The sequence below is a fragment of the Panicum virgatum genome, chromosome 6K (assembly GCF_016808335.1).
Source record: "Panicum virgatum strain AP13 chromosome 6K, P.virgatum_v5, whole genome shotgun sequence".
NCBI lineage: Eukaryota > Viridiplantae > Streptophyta > Magnoliopsida > Poales > Poaceae > Panicum > Panicum virgatum.
The window spans coordinates 17,812,036-17,829,643 of NC_053141.1; the positions used below are offsets into that span (position 1 = coordinate 17,812,036).

Consider the following 17,608-nt stretch of genomic DNA (forward strand, 5'->3'; position numbering starts at 1 on the left):
TCCATCTGAGGTCATTTGAAAATTTTGAAAATTTGAAATTTAAAATTTAAATCATATATTTGGGTGCCAAAATAACCTCAACTGAAAAAATTTTGAACTACAAATTTGTAGATCTGGTTGAGGCCTATAACTTTTGTATAGACTAATTTTTTATTTGAGACAATTTGAATTTTTCAAAAATCGTATGTTCAAATATTATAAAAGTTACAAAGGTGACGCGCCTTAATGTTGCACGTCACCTATGTCATCACAAAGGTGACGTGCTTTGATGTTGCCCGTCACCTTTTACTTATTAAAGTCCGTCACCTATACTGACCTTATAGGTCACGTGCTTTAATGTTGCCCGTCACATATATCAAACTTATAGGTGAAGATGACGTGCTTTAATGTTGCACGTCACCTATATCATTACAAAGGTGACGGGCAACATTTTAGAGAGGCCACCGAGAGGTAAAAGGTGACGTGCATCATCTTCGCGCGTCACTCAGATAGCAAAGATGACGTACAACAACAATATGTCACATTTGTGCATGTCACTATAGGTCATTTTTTACATAGTGAAATATATTCCTCATATTTTCTCAAGGGGTTTCTGGAGGAATTTGTGAAACAATTTTGATTTAAGGATGGATTCGATCAAGGGGGAGTGTTAGAAATAAACTGGTGTGGGCTCATCCACCGAATGTTTATTTGCTGGTGTTCCTTCGTGGCACCTAGGATGTGTTATATGTGTGTGTAGACTCTTGAGATCAATACATAAATTCTATTCCTCTCTAATTTGTGTCTCTTATTTACATTCAAATACTACAACTCTAAACAATGTTGAAGAGACCTCCATGGTGATTGCCTTTGGGGAAAATTTGGCGACGGACACTCCTCAAACGAGGCTTTGGCCACCGGCCACTGAAAAAGATCGACTTTGCTGGAGGACATTGAAATTCCGTGGTTATTTGCCACGGCACACTAAGAGCATGGTGTTTTTGCCTCCGTCAGCTACAGTAATAAAGGGCCCACCTGTCATCCACTCCCTCCCCATCCTTATCTTCTTGCTCGAGCGGCAGCGGCGGCCCGTGCCGCACCTCGCCTCCTTCGCCCGGCACCGCGCCCTCCGCCGCCGCCGCCAGCTGCCCCTCGGCCCCCCGCCGCCTCCACGACTCCCCCGGGCACGCCCCGCGGCCCCGCGCCGCCCCCGCCCTCCTCCTCCTCCGGGGCGGTCGGGTTCCACTACGCGGTGGAGCTCTACTTCGACCCGGCGCTGGAGAACCAGGTGCTCAAGGCGTGGAACGCGCTGGCGCGGCGGCACCTCGGCACCCGCCTCATCGACGCCGCCGCCCGCCCGCACCTCCCGCTGCTCCACCTCCCCGCCGCCGCGCTCCCGCCGCCCGGGACCGGCGCCGCCGGGGACCCGCTCCTCCGCCTCGGGACCTCGCTTCGGGCTCTCGCGTCCCGCCTCGACCCGCTCTCGCTCGCGCTCTCCTCGCTCGCCGCGCTCCCGGCCTCCGCCGCCACCTCCCCAAACGACAACGTGCTCTTCTTCGCGCCCACACCCTCCGCCGCGCTGCTGGGCCTCCACGCCCAGCTCTGCGAGCTGCTGCAGAAGGACGCCGGCGTCGAGGTCCCCGACGCGTTCCGCCCGGACCACTGTTTCCCGCGGTGCGCCGTCGCCGTCGACGTGCCCCGCGGCCGCATGGGGTCGATGCAAACGGAGCGGAGAACGGCGAGCAACGGTGATGTGCTGTGGCAAATGAACACAAAATTTGAGTGTGATTGAGCAAAGACCATTTTTTTAGTGTCCATGGGCAAAAGTCACCTTTGAACGGTGCCCTCCACCTAATTTTCCCTTGCCTTTGTGCGTTTCGTCCATCCATCCTCTATTCAGCGACGAGAAAATTGCATTGTGTATTCTTTGATGTACACTTCTCAATAATGTTTTCGAAAGCTCTCTTGAAAGAATCATCTTAAAGCATTCGACAACTATTTCTAAACGGGGTAAAATCTGCCCAATTTTATCAAAATTTTGTTTAGCTTGCCTGCCTGCCCATGCAAGCTGGCGCCCAGCCCAGCTCTCGAGCCTTCCTCTCCTTCGTCCTTCCCTCCTCCCCGCGGGAAAAGCCAGCCATACAAAACCGCCCCGTTCCTCCTCCCCCCCACTCCGCTCCAACCGCCGCGCCGCGCGCTCGCCTCCCCCCTCCGCCTCCGACGGCGCATTCCCCGATCCCCGCCAGCGCGCGGCCGCGGTCGCTGTCGCGATCGCGGTCGCGGTCGTGCTCCGACTTCGCCGTCTCCATGTCGTCGCTGTCGTCCTCGGCGCCCTCGTCGACGCCCTCGGAGCGCGAGGCGCCGCGGTCCCCGCCCCCGCCGGCGCCGCCGCTGGTGGGGGCGCTCATCGAGTCGCTCTCGTTCCGCGGCTGCGGGTTCGGCCGCGCCGCCGCGTCCGCGTTCGAGAAGGAGGACCTGCGGGCCCGGGCCGCGTTCCCGCGGCGCCTCCGCGCCGCCGTGCACGCCGCGATGCGCGCCAGGGACCCCGCCGCGGGGTCCTTCGCGCTCGAGGACCGCGACGGCGACGGCTCGTGCAACCCGTGGTTCGACGCCGCGGCGCACGACAGCGCGCCCGAGTCGCCGCTCGTCGCCTTCGTTAACCCGCGCAGCGGCGGCCGCCTCGGCCCCGTCCTCAAGACCCGCCTCCAGGAGCTCATCGGCGAAGACCAGGTCAAATAACCACCCACCTGCCCTTCTCTCTCTCTCTCTCTCCCCATATTTGTAAGGCGGCCGTTCGTTTCGCGTGCCGTTGCCTGTGACGTCAAAAGATGGCCGGCGTCGCGGGATACGTGGAGCTGCTGTCCCGCTGCGGCGAGGCGCGGGCGATCGCGCGGATCCAGGGCGCGCTGGTCACGTCGGGGCGGATCCGGCAGAGCGCGGAGCTCCACGACGCTCTCATCCGGGCGCTCTCCCGCTCCGCGCGTCCGCACCTCGCGCACCCGCTCTACGCGCACCTCCTCCGCGCGGGCCTCCTCCCCACCCCGCACACCCTCCCCTCCCTCCTCAAGTCGATCGCGCTGTCCCCGGCGGCACCGGGCGCGGCGGCGCTGGCGGTCGCAGTGCACGCCCACGCCGTCAAGCTCGGCCTGGAGCGGTTCCGCCACGTGAGCAACGCACTCATCCTCGTCCACGCCGGCGTCCTCGGCCGGCTCGACGATGGGCTCCTGCTCCTGCGGACAGCTGCTGCCGTGGACGCCGCCTCGTTCAACACCCTCATCTCAGCCTACGCGAGGGCGGGGCGGGTGGCGGACGCCCGGAAGCTGTTCGACGAAATGCCTTCTAGGAATGCTGTGTCTTGGAGCGCTATAGTTAATGGGTATGTGCAGGCTGGGGATGGGATGGAGGCTCTGGAGATGTTTGCGCGGATGCAAGCTGAAGGTGTTTGCCCGGATGACACGGTGCTTGTTGGGGTGCTAGCAGCATGTGCGCAGCACGGGGCACTAGAGCAGGGTAAGTGGGTGCATGGTTACCTGAAGGCTAACGGCACTATGATCACTGTGTTTTTGGGCACTGCTTTGGTTGATATGTATTCCAAATGTGGCGAGGTGCAGCTTGCAATGGACGTATTTGAGACAATGAAGGACAAGAATTTGCTGGCTTGGACTAGTATGATAAAAGGCCTGGCAGTCCATGGTCGAGGATCAGAGGCATTAGCACTCTTCTCCCAGATGGAGAGCTCAGGTGTCAGGCCAGATGATATTGCCTTCATTGGTGCATTGAGTGCATGCACACATGCAGGGTTGGTTAACAAGGGTTGGGAGCTTTTCGATTCCATGGTGATGAAGTATGGCATTAAACCAAAGATTGAGCACTACGGATGCATGGTGGATCTTCTGGCACGAAATGGCTTGCTTGAGGAGGCAAAAGAGATGATTCAGAAAATGCCCATGAAACCAGATGCCCTGATTTGGGGAGCTCTCATGGCTGGTTGTAGATTTCACAAGAATGTGGAGTTGGCTGAGTATGTTGGCAAGCATTGGATTTTGTTGGAACCTGACAAAAGTGGTGCCTATGTACTTCTAGCTAACATTTATGCTGCTTCAGGTAGGCACAATTCTGCGAGGGAAATTAGGAACCTAATGCGTGAAAAGGGAATTGACAAGACACCTGGTTGTAGCACTGTGGAGATTAAAGGAATTATTCACCAATTCATTGTTGGCGATCTGTCTCATCCACGCATAAAAGATATTTTAACAAAGTGGCATGAGATTGATAGTAGAATTAGGTTAGAGGAGGGGTACATCCCAGATAAGAAGGAAGTTTTGGTTGACATTGAAGAAGAGGAGAAGGAGGATGCTCTCAGCAGGCACAGTGAGAAGCTGGCAATTGCTTTTGCTTTGATTAGTACTAGTGACAAGATGCCCATTCGGATAGTCAAGAACCTTAGAGTTTGCCATGATTGTCATCATGTCACCAAACTAATATCCAAAGTATATGGGAGAGAAATTATTGTTAGAGATCGAACACGCTTCCATTTGTTCAAAGATGGCAGTTGTTCTTGCAAGGACTATTGGTAACAGATAACAATGTTTGGGAAGATATTGGAACCTGATTCATGAGTATTAGTTAGTCAAAAACTTTTTTTCGTCAAGATTCCTTAGTATCAGGGATCCCCAAGTGGAGGGAATGAGGATAATTAATGGAAAAATTCCTTGCTTCTACTAATCTACACCTGTTGTTATGCTGTTATCAAGTTAACATCCATGGATACAATTGTTCATACTTTACTTAGTGATATCTGAACCTTCAAATACAGTGATTAATCTGCATTGAACTCATGCTATATTCATTTGCGGAAACTAAGGATATTGCCTTTTTAATCGATAATTACAAGTAAGGTAATAAGAGGTGTGAACCTTGTCTATGGATTATATGGAAATGCTACTGGTAGGACCGGGATTTGAAGGCACAGGATAGAGGTTGCTGTTCACGCGGGACTGTAGCACGTGAACAATGCTTGGATTAGTTGGTTTGTTAGGATAGAGATAAGTTAGATTCATACAGTTAGGATATTTGCTTAGGGTTCAAGGTAGTCATCTCTCTAAAAAGATACCCTTGTATCAGTTGAGGTCAAGCACTTTATTTCCGTATGGTGGCAAGACCTCACTGATACATGGGTGTCTCTTTTACAGAGACAACTAACTTGACCCCTAAGCAAATATCCAAACTGTATGAATCTAACTTTATCTCTATCCTAACAAACCAACTAATCCAAGCACTGTTTTATCTTGCCCTAGTTCTGTCTACCATATCAGATCCATTGCCACCATTCTTACCCTACTATGGCACTTAGTAAGAGATGAACTGTCCAACATGGGTAGAGATTAAATCTTTGCACTGGGAGATCTAGGTAAATAGAGGCAGTACATTTTCTGGAGACAGATAAAATAAAATTTAACTGGGTAGAGCAGTTCATTTTCTTATGCTAGCATAGGAAACATATTATCTGTTTTATACTCAATACATTGTGTGCTAAGGAAATTTAAATTGTTAGGTCTTGAAACTTATGCACATTCATGAATTTTCCTGATGTTTAATGCAAAATATTATCATAGGTATCTTAAGTGCGTTGAAGTTGGTTCAATTCAATAAATTTGTAGGTAACATTACTATTCTGATGCATTATTTTATATAGCACTGCATATTACTATTCTTTGTAGCTAACATTATTGAAACTTGTCAGGTCTGACCATGACAATCTAGATACTGCTTAAATTTTAAAACTGCCACTTTTTGGTTACTGTCTTTGTCACAGGAAGTTGTGGAAACACTCATTTTGTACCTATGCTTAGATGAAGGGTGGGAACATTTCTCGTCATGCCATATCTTTAATATCTGGGGTTGCTCTCAGTTCATGAAACTTTGAGATGGTTTGGCACTAAATGCATTCGTACTATTCTCTAAAAAATGCATTCTTACTAGGAACTGCTTTTTTAAATCCAGGTTTTTGATCTTACTATTGTGAAGCCTTCTGACTTTGTGGAATATGCTCTGGCTTGTTTGGAACAACTTGCTGACTCTGGGGATCATAGCGCAAGGTTCGTTCGCGATAATTTGCGAGTCATGGTATGTACAAACCTTTGGTGGTAGTAGCTGCAAAGAATACAATATTATTGTGCATTCCTCCATGACCCAGTTGTTTAATGCATTTTAGGGAGCTTCATGAGTTAAATTTGCTGATACTAGTTTGACCATAAATAATAGTATAAAGTATCTAGAGTATCTAGAAAAAATCGTCAACAAGAAGTATGTTTTTTATGTTTCATATAACAGAAGTAGCCCTAGGGCCTAGAGTAGTCTACAAAAAGTTCCTTACATTCCCCCCAAAAAACATGGTTTCCTCCATGCCCTATTTAGAGTCTCATGAAATCTAGCCATGAGTTTTGTTTAGTTATTGTTCATGCATTGCATTGCATTGCAAATGATGTTGTGATCCCCAGCAATGATCTGCATTTGAAAGTGCTTTTGGGTGTATTTCATTTCATTTCATTTTCTATTGAGGCCTGTAGGCTGAAATGAAATCCCAATTCTTAATGTTAGCCAATGTTCCTTGATATAAAAGAGAACTGTACTTTTGAGACATTTTGAACATGGACTCTGATAGATCGCTACCTCAGGGAAATGGGGTTGTAACTTCTAGATACTTATTATAGTCCATCTTTCCTAGGTTGCAGGAGGTGACGGAACAGTAGGTTGGGTGTTGGGATGTTTAGGACAACTATATGTTCAGAACAGGGGGCCTGTTCCTCCAGTTGCTGTCATACCACTTGGAACAGGAAATGATCTCTCCAGAAGTTTTGGTTGGGTAAGTGGATCTCGTTTTTCACTATACAGTCTTATAAAATTAATTATGATAGGGTTTTCATCACATAACAGTTATTTTCAGGGTGCTTCATTTTCTTTCTCATGGAAAGCATCTGCTAAACGATCTCTCTACAAGGCTATTTTTGGCTCAGTTTCTTGTTTAGACAGGTGACACTTGTTCATTGCATTCATTTGCAATTTAATGTTAAAATATATCTGTACCTTTTTTTAATATTGACATATCTTGTTTTGCACTGATTGAGTTTGATCTTGATATCACTGTAAGGAGGAATGTCCTTACAATTTACTCTCTCTGTTTTGAAATAGATTTTTTTTTCTCGAACGCAAGTGAGATGCGTATCATTATATAAAAAAAGAAGAAAGGAGTAGAATCCCGAGTACACCACACCCACCCACACAAAGATATTGCCAAATAGATCTTTCATGCCTCTGCATGATATTCTCCAATACACTCCTTGTCCATTTTCTTTTTTAGTATATGTTGTTTAAATGTAAAAACTCTAATGAAATGACACACAGCTCTCCTCTGTGTTCGAGATTTTTTAAACAGTCACATGGAATAGTTTTTATGATAAATATACCAATTTAATTTCCATGTGAAAAATCTAATATCTGAGCTATATTTATTTGGCAATGAAGAGAGTTCCAATTCTAGCATATATAAATTGACATGGCTTACAGCTATACCAACTCTAATATATACCACAGTGCAATCAAAGGGTACAGACTCGGACAAGTCAACCATTTATTAAGCTCAATGGAAGTATATGCATGCAAATCTTATTGACGTATTTAGTTTTCTAAGCCTACACTATCAGGACCAAGAGCTGTGAAACGCTGTTGACTTTAGGCGGTGTTATTACTTTGGTGGTCGGTGGGTCATGGTTCGGGGATTAATCGACAGACCATGATTGCTATCCCAAGAGTTTTTACGCCCATGTTTCCAGAGGGATTTTTTTTATAGAAAGATGGCCAATTCTCCCCCCTACCAATTGTGTAGCTTCTCATTTGGCTTGCTCCTTGATGTTTGTTCTCACTGTTATTCTTGGCAAGTTGTTTATTCTTGCACCAACTATAGCCGCACAATTCATCTTTATGATCAAGTTCCTTCATCAGTAGGTAAGATCCATATGCCAGATCACTTCGAATGGCTCATATTATATTGGCGTTCTGCAGTTGGCATGTTGTTGTTTCCGTGCCTGAAGATGGAGAAGAAGAAAAGGAAGAATTGGACCTCCCTCATTCACTTAGGCGTCTTGGACAGTGTACATTTTATGATGTAATGCATCTAGACTATCTCCTTGGGTTGTCACGGCCATGTCACTAATAGTGATAGAACTTTATCTTTCCTGCAGGATGGCACTGCTAAGGGAGAATTGCCTGAAACAGTGTCTTGCTTTGATGGTGTGTTCTATAATTACTTCAGCATAGGTATTTTCCCTTTTCACCCTTTAATTATTCAAGGACATACTTGTTAGGGTCTCCTTAATCTTTGGATTATCGTTTTTCTTAAAATTCATGGGTACAGTCATTATTATATTATAGGTCAAATAATCATTGTTCTGTTTGATCCTTTATGAACCTTCTCATGCTGGGTTGTACGAAGTCGAAGGATTTCAAGATACTTTCCTTTGTTAGTCCAGCTAAGAAATAAATAATCCACAGGTCACTTCTATTTTTTCTAGTTTTTATTTTTATATCCACAGGAGACCCTCTTTTGTGCTTTCTTGTTTTGGTTTACTAATAAAGGGTGGTCATAACACATTATCAATACTACCTTGGAGACGTGGAATAATCTTTTGAGAGTTTCTTTCCTGTTGCCCCATTAATTCATGTCCAGCATCAGAGAAAATGATGTATAAGACATTAGGACTTAAATCACTTAATATATACATGCTGGGACTCTGTTCATTGTTACCTATTACCATATGTTGTCATTACGAATCTGAGGGCAGGTCTTTACAATACTCTTCCTTTGTAATGTAGGAATGGATGCTCAAGTGGCTTATGGATTTCACCAATTACGTGATGAGAAGCCATTTCTTGCAAGTGGACCTTTATCCAATAAGGTAAGTGACTTGTGGATTCTCTTTCCCCAATTTATGTTAACCCATCAGATCACCACCTTACACCCTAATGTTGATCGTTCTAGTTTTCCATGTAACTTATGAACCCTTTTAGATGAAGGAAGACTTTTCAATTCATGCTTGTAATGTTAACCCAAGAATGGATTAGCATGTAAAGGAAATCTGGGGTCAACACAGTAGAAGTTTCATTGGTTAACTAACAATGATGTCATCATTTTTAAGAAAGAGGAAATCAATTTGAATAAGATATGCTCTGTTCATTGTAATGTATAGTTTTTCTCTGGGTGACCCAAAAGGCAATATATGAATTTGAATAACCTTTTTTTTCAAGATGTTAACATTCCATTGATTATCTGCAAAGCAAAGGAAAGATATAAATTTTTCATGTAGTATATTTAGTAATATGTTTATAGGCCCAACTAGTTTATGATTTTTCTCATTCAAGCCATTTCTCTTACATCTCTCATATAAATACCCTGCAACAATAATGGGTAAGGAGTACAGTTAATCTCTTTTCTTCTTTATAACTTAGCAATGAACCCAAACTTGGAGCTTAAGAAGTACAAATTTTCTAATTGAAGCAGTGATAATTTAAGAATGCTTGGTTTTGCTGCATGATTGGAAGCATGCCTTATCCATTTGAGGATAGTTTTTCAGTTTGTTGTTGGCCATGGTACCGATAAGAAAGAAAAAGAATAACATCAATTCAATAGAGCATAAGAAATAAAAATAATAGCATGCTCCAGTTGCATTGAAATAGAAACAAAATTAGGCTCTTGTGTGACTAATGTGATGTTTTCCATGTGGCTTATATTTTTGACATTCTTAGAGTAAGCATTTCTAACTAAATTACTGATTGGCTGATTTTGTGACAGTTAATTTACGCAGGATATACCTGCAAGCAAGGGTGGTTCTTTACACAGTGTATTAGTGACCCTGAACTAAGGTAAGATACCTATTTTTAATAAATGTATGTTACCTTTTTACAGATACCTACATGTGTGATAATTCCACTGATCAATCAACAACTCTAGTATTTTCAGGTTTTTTACTTGTTCGAAAATTTACTATAAAAATGTGCCCACTTTTAATCTTCAGCTGTCGCCTAAGTTCAGACATCAAGAATGGTCACTTTTAAAGAGTTTTGACAGTTAATGGTTAATGTTTTAGATGGTCTCAGAGCTACAGGTTTATATTTGGACTCATATTATTTCCTTTTTAATGATATGAATATATAGCTCTCCTGTGTATTCGAGAAAAAAATTGGACCCCAGTTGAAAGTTGGATTCCCCCCTTTTTCTGATAGATAAATGAGTTTCCCCCATATTTTGGCATGCAATACAATTTTTACCAATTTCTCTGAAAGCATCCTTGAACAAGTTTGCACAGAGTTCCAGTAATCAGATACTATTTCAGTTGCTGATAAATAACGGAATAGAGATTCCAGTAAAATTGGTTGTCAGTTTCTTTTCTACTGAATTCAAACTATACATTGATTAGTTTTTAAGGCTTTCCACGGTCCAAAATATTATTCACTACGGTAGACTAGTTGCTTTTAGCAAATATGTTGGTTATATGAAGTGAATCATCAGCAACACTAATTTATCAAACCCAGTTAGCAGAGGCTGTATTGGATCTCTTACCTTGTTCTTTCTAAAATATGTCAGGGGATTGAGAAACATTATCTGTTTATCAATCAAGAGGATGGACAGCTCTGAGTGGGAGAGCATTCCTGTACCATCGAGGCAAGCTGACAATCTCTCGCTATTTTTGGGATAGCTAGGGACCATGCTTTCAACATATAGAAAATGAAATTAGTTTCATTTGTGAATCTGTGATGCAGCGTGAGGGCTATTGTTGCATTAAACCTTCACAACTATGCAAGTGGAAGGAACCCATGGGGAAATTTGAAGCCTGAATATTTGGAGAAAGTATGTTGAGGAAATTAATGTGATCATTTATCATGTAATTTGCACTAACACTGTCTTCTGATGCATTCATTTATGCCAACAGAGAGGCTTTGTTGAAGCTCATTCAGATGACGGTCTCCTTGAAATATTTGGACTGAAGCAAGGGTGGCATGCTTCCCTCGTGATGGTTGAACTTATATCTGCAAAGCACATAGCTCAGGTAGTTCCTGCACAAGTTGTTTTGAGTCGTTACTGAAGATGATTTATTATCTATTGGCATAACTCTTCAATGCCTTTTGTGAATCTCATTTTGAGAGGGATGTTTTCCACTTTAGACAGAGTTTCATGTTTCACTAAACTAAAACTGTTAATACAAAAACTGTGAATAACAAGGCGTACTTCGCTGGGAGTACAGTTCAGTTCAGTAGGACTGAAAGGAGATCACAACCGAGTTATTTTGTGGCTTGTGAGCAAATAGCACGAACGAAAAATCTCTATAAACTAGAAAAGTAGAAAGAGTATTATTAGTTCCACTTTTAGAAGAGACCAGCATAAATTTGGTGCTACTATTCTCGTTTCAGGCAGCAGCAATCCGGATAGAGATCAAGGGTGGCCAATGGCGGGATGCATTCATGCAAATGGACGGGGAGCCGTGGAAGCAACCACTTAGCTCCGAGTATTCCACATTTGTTGATATAAAGAAGATGCCTTACCCCTCACTGATAATAAATGGTGGTGACCGTTAGCTGGAGGCCATTTTTTGTGCCGTGGCCTAGCTTGAGCTGCCAAGAAAATGTTTTTGGTTTGCAGCTTGGAGCTCGATGAGCTCCAAGCACAATCTTGAGCACAGTTACCTGAAATCGTAACTGTATATTGAGTTGAGCATGTATGTGGGGAAAAAATGAAATGGTGTCTCTGCTATGCTTTGATCGGAATTCTGGCTGAAATACATGTCAACTGTTGGATATATATGTAATATGTTGGCTAATCTGAGGATGAAGTCACTGATCATATTGGTTGCTATCGGACTCGAGAGTGGTGACATCCAAGTTGTAACCCTTCCTTTTCCAGAGTACAAGGAAACCTTACAGACTACCCTAGGGATTCTGTTTTCCCAACTGTTGAGCATCGGCACATTTAAATTGCTTCAATAATCGAATTGATTATCTCCCGCCCATACATTCATTGACGTTTCCTAAACTTTTTCAAAGAGCTTTCTGACGGGTAGCTACTAGTAGAGTTATTAGCAACAGACATCATATCCTGGAAGACAGATAATACATAAGTCTGGTCCAGAACTTCAAGTGCGCACAAACAAGCACATGGACCAAGAATATATCAAAAAAATCAACACATGACAATGCTGACAATAGTACCACTCCATTGATCTAGATGACATCATAATTACAACAGTACTACATTGCATAGTGGTAAAAGTCATCCATCTATATAATCAAGTTTACTAAAATCAAAGAGGATAGCAGTGATTTTCCAGGCACCACAATCTTGGCTGTAGTTACCGTCCAAACAAGATTCGTCTTACTCTTGCTCCGAACTGTCTTCGTAATAATCCTCAGAGCCTTCAAAATAATCCGGAAAATCCTAATAAGTTTCACAATAATCGGAAAACTCTAAGCTTATTATTTAATGATCTTTCGGAATCACACTTATGTTATAGACCCTTTTATAGTCTACTAATTTGACTCCATCAGAAATTTGTACAGAATCCATACTTATATATTTATGCTCAGACTAAATTACGAACTCCTTATTGTAATTTTCAAAATAATTTTAGGATATCCATAAATAGTGGCTCTTTATGATTTATAAATTCTTTATCTTTAGTATTATAGTATTTTTATCTTGCTTAAGATTGTTACATACCATTGACCAACTTTCTTTACCAATCAAGCCACATCAGTGATGGCCAAAAAATGGACAAGAGTAGTAAAGCTTATGGTCAAATATTCACCAATCAGTGATGGACAAAAATGATAAATATAAGTTATACTTAAAAGGTCTCGAGCTTCATTGAACTAGTCAATCAGCGATGACCAGAAATTAACTAGAACATAAAACTTTGTGAAAATATATTCATTAATCAGCGATGGCCAGAATAGCGAATAAAGTTACGCTTAACTTATTTGAGACAGTTGGCAATTGGAATATTTATCCTATCACAATGGTTTTAGATCATTCTCTTCATCATATTCACCTTTTATATATGTTGATTTTCTAATCAGCCTTTTAAATATTAAATTCATTCTTAATGTGCAACCAAAATATGGTGAGACGTTATAGCTCTATTATTGTCCTACAACTAATGAACAGAGTATCTCTCATTCTTGATGAGAAATTCCAATTCACCCGAAATGTTATTTTAACTAATAATATTACAATCGGTAAGATCTCATCAACAACTTATTGAAACATTACATAAGATACAACAAGTTCTTAACATATAGCAAAAGCAACACTGATGGTGTATTCATTATCTCAAATCTTAATAAAATGTTCAGAATCACTCAGCGCTGAAACAAATATGGTTTTACTTAATTCAAAAGATATCATCAAAATGAAGACTAGAGCTAAGCTAGTAGCTAAAAGCTAATAATGCGAAGCCTCTAAAGTCTCTAATTTTCCATCATCACTTGTAGGATTTTCTCCCCTTGACTCCCCTTATATGTGGTTTACACTTAATTTCCTGTAGGGGAATGCATCTCAATTAATCCAGAAAAATTTAACTTAAGAGAGCTTATGAGATAATTTTACTACCCTTATTCTTAAATCCATTCCTTAAATTCAGGGGATCGGTTCTACACGTGACCAGGTGATTTGCAGAACTTGCATCTTATTGGAGTATGAATGTCTTGAGCTTCTAACTCAGCAGCAATATCATACATGCTTCCATTTTGCCCATCATAATGTGAGGTAGACAACTTATTTATGAGAAAGTTGGTACAGTGAACGCTATAACTTTTCTCAATGGAGTGCTCTCTATCATCCTTCGTACAAGGAAGTATTGGCCTTATGACATCTGTTGACGCTCGTTAAATACCAATTTTGAACGTTAATTCATTCAGAAAATCATGCGAGGTAGCATTTCTTGCACACATATTTATTCAGAATAATACCAACTCCACATATCCCCTGGAAAATATTGCTATGTACAGATTTGAGTAGAAAACAAAGGTGAAACACACCATAGAAGGCAAGCAAAATGCCGACGAATCAGCTTGCGCCACCTCAGCCTCTCATGGATTGAAGGGGCCACAATAGCATGCAAACCGACTTAGGACAATGTCAAGGCATGCAAACTGACCAGAGGACCCACCTGCCACCTAGCCAAAGGGTAAGACGGTTGGTGACCAAGGCAGGTTGGCCGAACTACTAGTCTGGCCAAACCGACCTTGGCTCCTTCCTTCTCCATTCTTCAGCCTCATGATATATGTCTGAAACAAATTGATCAATCCATAGAATATCTATTTGAACTGATGAACAAACAATAGAAGCTAACATGTATGGCTTGAAACAGGTAGAGAAAATTAGAAAACCTTTGTAAGTCCACCGAATTAATTCATGCACAAATCAGAAGCAACCATTTTCATTTTTCAGCATCAACCATTGCTGTTTTTTGTCAGACGAACCAATGCCTCATAATAGCCTTAATACTGGTAGATTGACGTTTCCACTTTAGGACTGATTACTGCTTTATAAAATAAAAAACATTTCTTAAGTTACAAAAAGTTTGACTAATAATTTTTTGTCGTACCAGATAAATAATATTTTGATTGCATGAACCATGCTGAGTTCACGGAGAAAGAAAATCACAAACAAAAAAGTTGTAATACTTAAATAAAACCAATTGGTTAGTGCATAGCTAAGAAATATCTTATTTACAAATAAATAAATCAAGTTTTAGACTCGTAGAAATTTAAGAATTGATGTTTACTCATGATACATGAACATCATATCTTGAAATGTATGTGTAACCAGTGGCGGACCTAGGATTTAAAGTTAGGGTATGCCTAGTAAAAAAATCCAATGTAAAATATGGTATTGTCCAATATACAATTTGGTAATATACTTATATTATTCTTCAACAATTCACTTTATATGTAAAAATCCATAAAAGTATAATACTAATTTAGAAAAGGATACACAATACTTTAACTTCAACAAATATAAGTTTGATACTTGCGTAAATTACATTGTAAAAAATTGGAACACATGTTTAATACTTTAACTTCAACAAATGACTCATGCAATTTCTCATATGATTCTCCACTAGATTGATTGCAAAGAATAGAAACAACAACAATGCCAACAGACGCACCCACTAATAGTTGAATTGACACTTGCGGTTTGCATTATATTTCAGAAGCAGGAGAAATATGGATTAGGTAGGCTACGTGGCAGCGGCCCGTGGCTTTTGCCATTGAGGTCTCAGGGGCACGACAGCTCCTGCTAGCTTCACAGCCGCTCACCGCATGAACGTCATGGCGTCTGGATCGGGTGCCAGCTAGACCAGAAATGCAGAATGCAGAAGTCCCAGCTTGCGAGTTGTGCACTCGCGCATCAGGCATTGCGCGGCTCGAGAGCGTTGGTGGCTGGTGGGCTACAAGGGACTGCTAATTGGTCTGTTAGTTTGTTGGGCCAAAATCCAGGTAGTCCTAGGCCTACCTAGACTACCTGCTAGGTCCGCCACTGTGTGTAACACACCAGGTGTTTAAAATGCTAAACACGATATTTTAAACATGGCATCATGAATAATGACCTAGAATAACTAAAGCAATGCATTTCTTGTATGTATGCAAGAATGCATGTGTATGCGTGTGTGTTTGTGCATGTGTATATGTGCAGTCATGCTTAGTATAGGTTGCTTGTGTACGTTTCATACTTAACTTGGTATGCCTAATGAAATATATCGAAATATCCCTATTGTAATGCTCTACAGAGTTGTTATAGAAGACAAGTCCAAATTTTAAAGTTAAAAACATGAAATGATAAGTTTTTCAACTCTTGAAAGCTTTGAAAGATGCTGTCTGAGGTCAAAGTTTAAAATTTATTTTATTTATAAACATAACTTTTGCCAAAGCAAAACTTGAAGAAGTCCAACCCTTGTACTCCAATGTGGTGTATTTTGCTTTTAGTAAAAACTTTGTTTAGTGATTCAAAACTATAGTCATAATCCAGTCAAATCCTATTTGAATTATTTTTTAGCTAAATTTAAAATTCAGCTTTGACCCCCTTTTTGAATCAAATGAACTTTTGCCCCAAACCAATCTTTTAGCTCTTGTCTTCCTCTACAGTTTTTATTTTGGACATCTTTCAAGTTCCTTTGTGAAATTTAAAGAAAAATTGGAGTCAAATGTTGTTGACCCGGCCCTCTCTCTCTCTCTCTCTCTCTCTCTCTCTCTCTCTCTCCTCTCTCTTCTCTCTCTCTCTCAAACCCTAGCTCTCACAACAAAAGAAAGGACCTCAAAATGAGAGATGCAAAGAGGTGAGCTGCCCCAACATGGCCGAAAGACCAAAACACCCTTACATGAAGCACACAACCCAAATACCCCTCGGGAGTAAAGCCATCCAAATTTTTCCTGGAGCCCTGGACAGACACGCTGCCTTCACGACTTCGCTTTGCATCGACACAAGCTTTGCGATGATGCCACGTGACCTCCGCAACCACCATCTGGCCGCATCGGACGTGCCCCCGGTTTTGAGGTCCAAACCAGCAAACCTGCATCCGCCCGGTTTTGAGGCCCAAACCGGTAAACCTGCCTCCACCCAGTTTTGAGGCCCAAACCGGTAAACCTGCCTCCACCCAGTTTTGAGGCCAAAATCGGTAAACCTGCCACCTCCGATGTCGACGCGTGTCCGACCTCCTGCCAAGTGCCACAACGCCTTCAAGATCTTTTGCGCTCCCACCGCACGGGCAGCCTACTCAAACTTGCCATCGCCTTCCTCCCTAACTTGGCTGACACCATCTTCATCACCTCAATGTACTCTTGCTCTTCCGTGCACCATGTGGACCGCCCATGACTCCGTCCGGACTCCTCGGGTCACTCAGTCCAAGCCTATACTCGCATTCACCCTTAACAGCCCTTGGTCCATCAGCATGAACCTTTCGCTTGACCTTCACCAATGTCGTCGACCGCCACATCGCATCCTATGCCTGCACATCACGAGCCAAGAGATACATCAAATCCACACAACGTTGTCAATTACTCATCATCCAAGGGTGACCACCATTGGTTCTCACCAACCTTCGGCCATCCTCCGTCTGAGATAGCCCCCGGAATGGGTTGCCCATGACCCACTTAACCGCTCTGGCCTAGCCCCGCACGTCCTGCCTTGCCGGACCGCCGCTGAGCCCAATGCTCCATTGGAGACCACCCTCCGACTACCCCCCCCCCCCCCCCGCCCCAACCGAACCCACGTGAATGTATCCCTTGCCTCTCTCGTGCTCCCCCACTGCCGGCGAGCCCTCCCCTTGCCAGAATTTGGCCTGCACCACCGCAACCATGCCTACATTGCTGCGATTGAGTTCATTTAGGGTTTATTGCGAAATTTAGGGACATGTTCGTAAGGAAAGAACCGGGTATATGTGGTTTGAATATGTGAACTTGTAAAATCATACAAAAATCATAAAAATGCAAAATAAAATTTGTTGGGCTTCTTATTTTGGATTCTATAACTTTGCTAGTTTAAATAGCTTTTCACTATATTTTTTTGTTCCAAGCTAGTGCT

General features: G+C 42.6%; 2 protein-coding genes and 1 pseudogene across 2 annotated transcripts; all 3 read left to right on the plus strand.

The window, feature by feature from the left end:
- The first annotated feature begins 373 nt into the window (after positions 1-373).
- On the plus strand, positions 374-1,810 carry LOC120713311 (annotated as a pseudogene).
- Positions 1,811-2,194: 384 nt separating this feature from the next.
- LOC120711942 (diacylglycerol kinase 4-like) lies at positions 2,195-11,979 on the plus strand. The gene is made up of 12 exons (XM_039997615.1): positions 2,195-2,709; positions 5,983-6,105; positions 6,707-6,844; positions 6,926-7,011; positions 8,041-8,143; positions 8,220-8,295; positions 8,851-8,933; positions 9,827-9,897; positions 10,619-10,696; positions 10,795-10,882; positions 10,965-11,081; positions 11,443-11,979. The coding sequence occupies exons 1-12, from the start codon at positions 2,287-2,289 to the stop codon at positions 11,605-11,607; spliced, it is 1,551 nt and encodes a 516-aa protein (XP_039853549.1). The 5' UTR covers positions 2,195-2,286; the 3' UTR covers positions 11,608-11,979.
- On the plus strand, positions 2,768-4,704 carry LOC120711941 (pentatricopeptide repeat-containing protein At5g66520-like). Its single transcript, XM_039997614.1, has one exon. It carries the CDS (start codon positions 2,808-2,810, stop codon positions 4,554-4,556), a length of 1,749 nt encoding a protein of 582 aa, XP_039853548.1. The 5' UTR covers positions 2,768-2,807; the 3' UTR covers positions 4,557-4,704.
- Positions 11,980-17,608: the final 5,629 nt, after the last annotated feature.

What these genes read in the sequence shown, in the direction of transcription:
- LOC120711942 (XM_039997615.1), top strand. Translation starts at nt 2,287, where the DNA reads ATGTCGTCGCTGTCGTCCTCGGCGCCCTCGTCGACGCCCTCGGAGCGC. An exon ending in GCGATAATTTGCGAGTCATG is followed by an intron (nt 6,106 to 6,706) that starts GTATGTACAAAC and finishes CATCTTTCCTAG; the next exon opens with GTTGCAGGAGGTGACGGAAC. An exon ending in AGCATTCCTGTACCATCGAG is followed by an intron (nt 10,697 to 10,794) that starts GCAAGCTGACAA and finishes TCTGTGATGCAG; the next exon opens with CGTGAGGGCTATTGTTGCAT.
- LOC120711941 (XM_039997614.1), top strand. Translation starts at nt 2,808, where the DNA reads ATGGCCGGCGTCGCGGGATACGTGGAGCTGCTGTCCCGCTGCGGCGAG.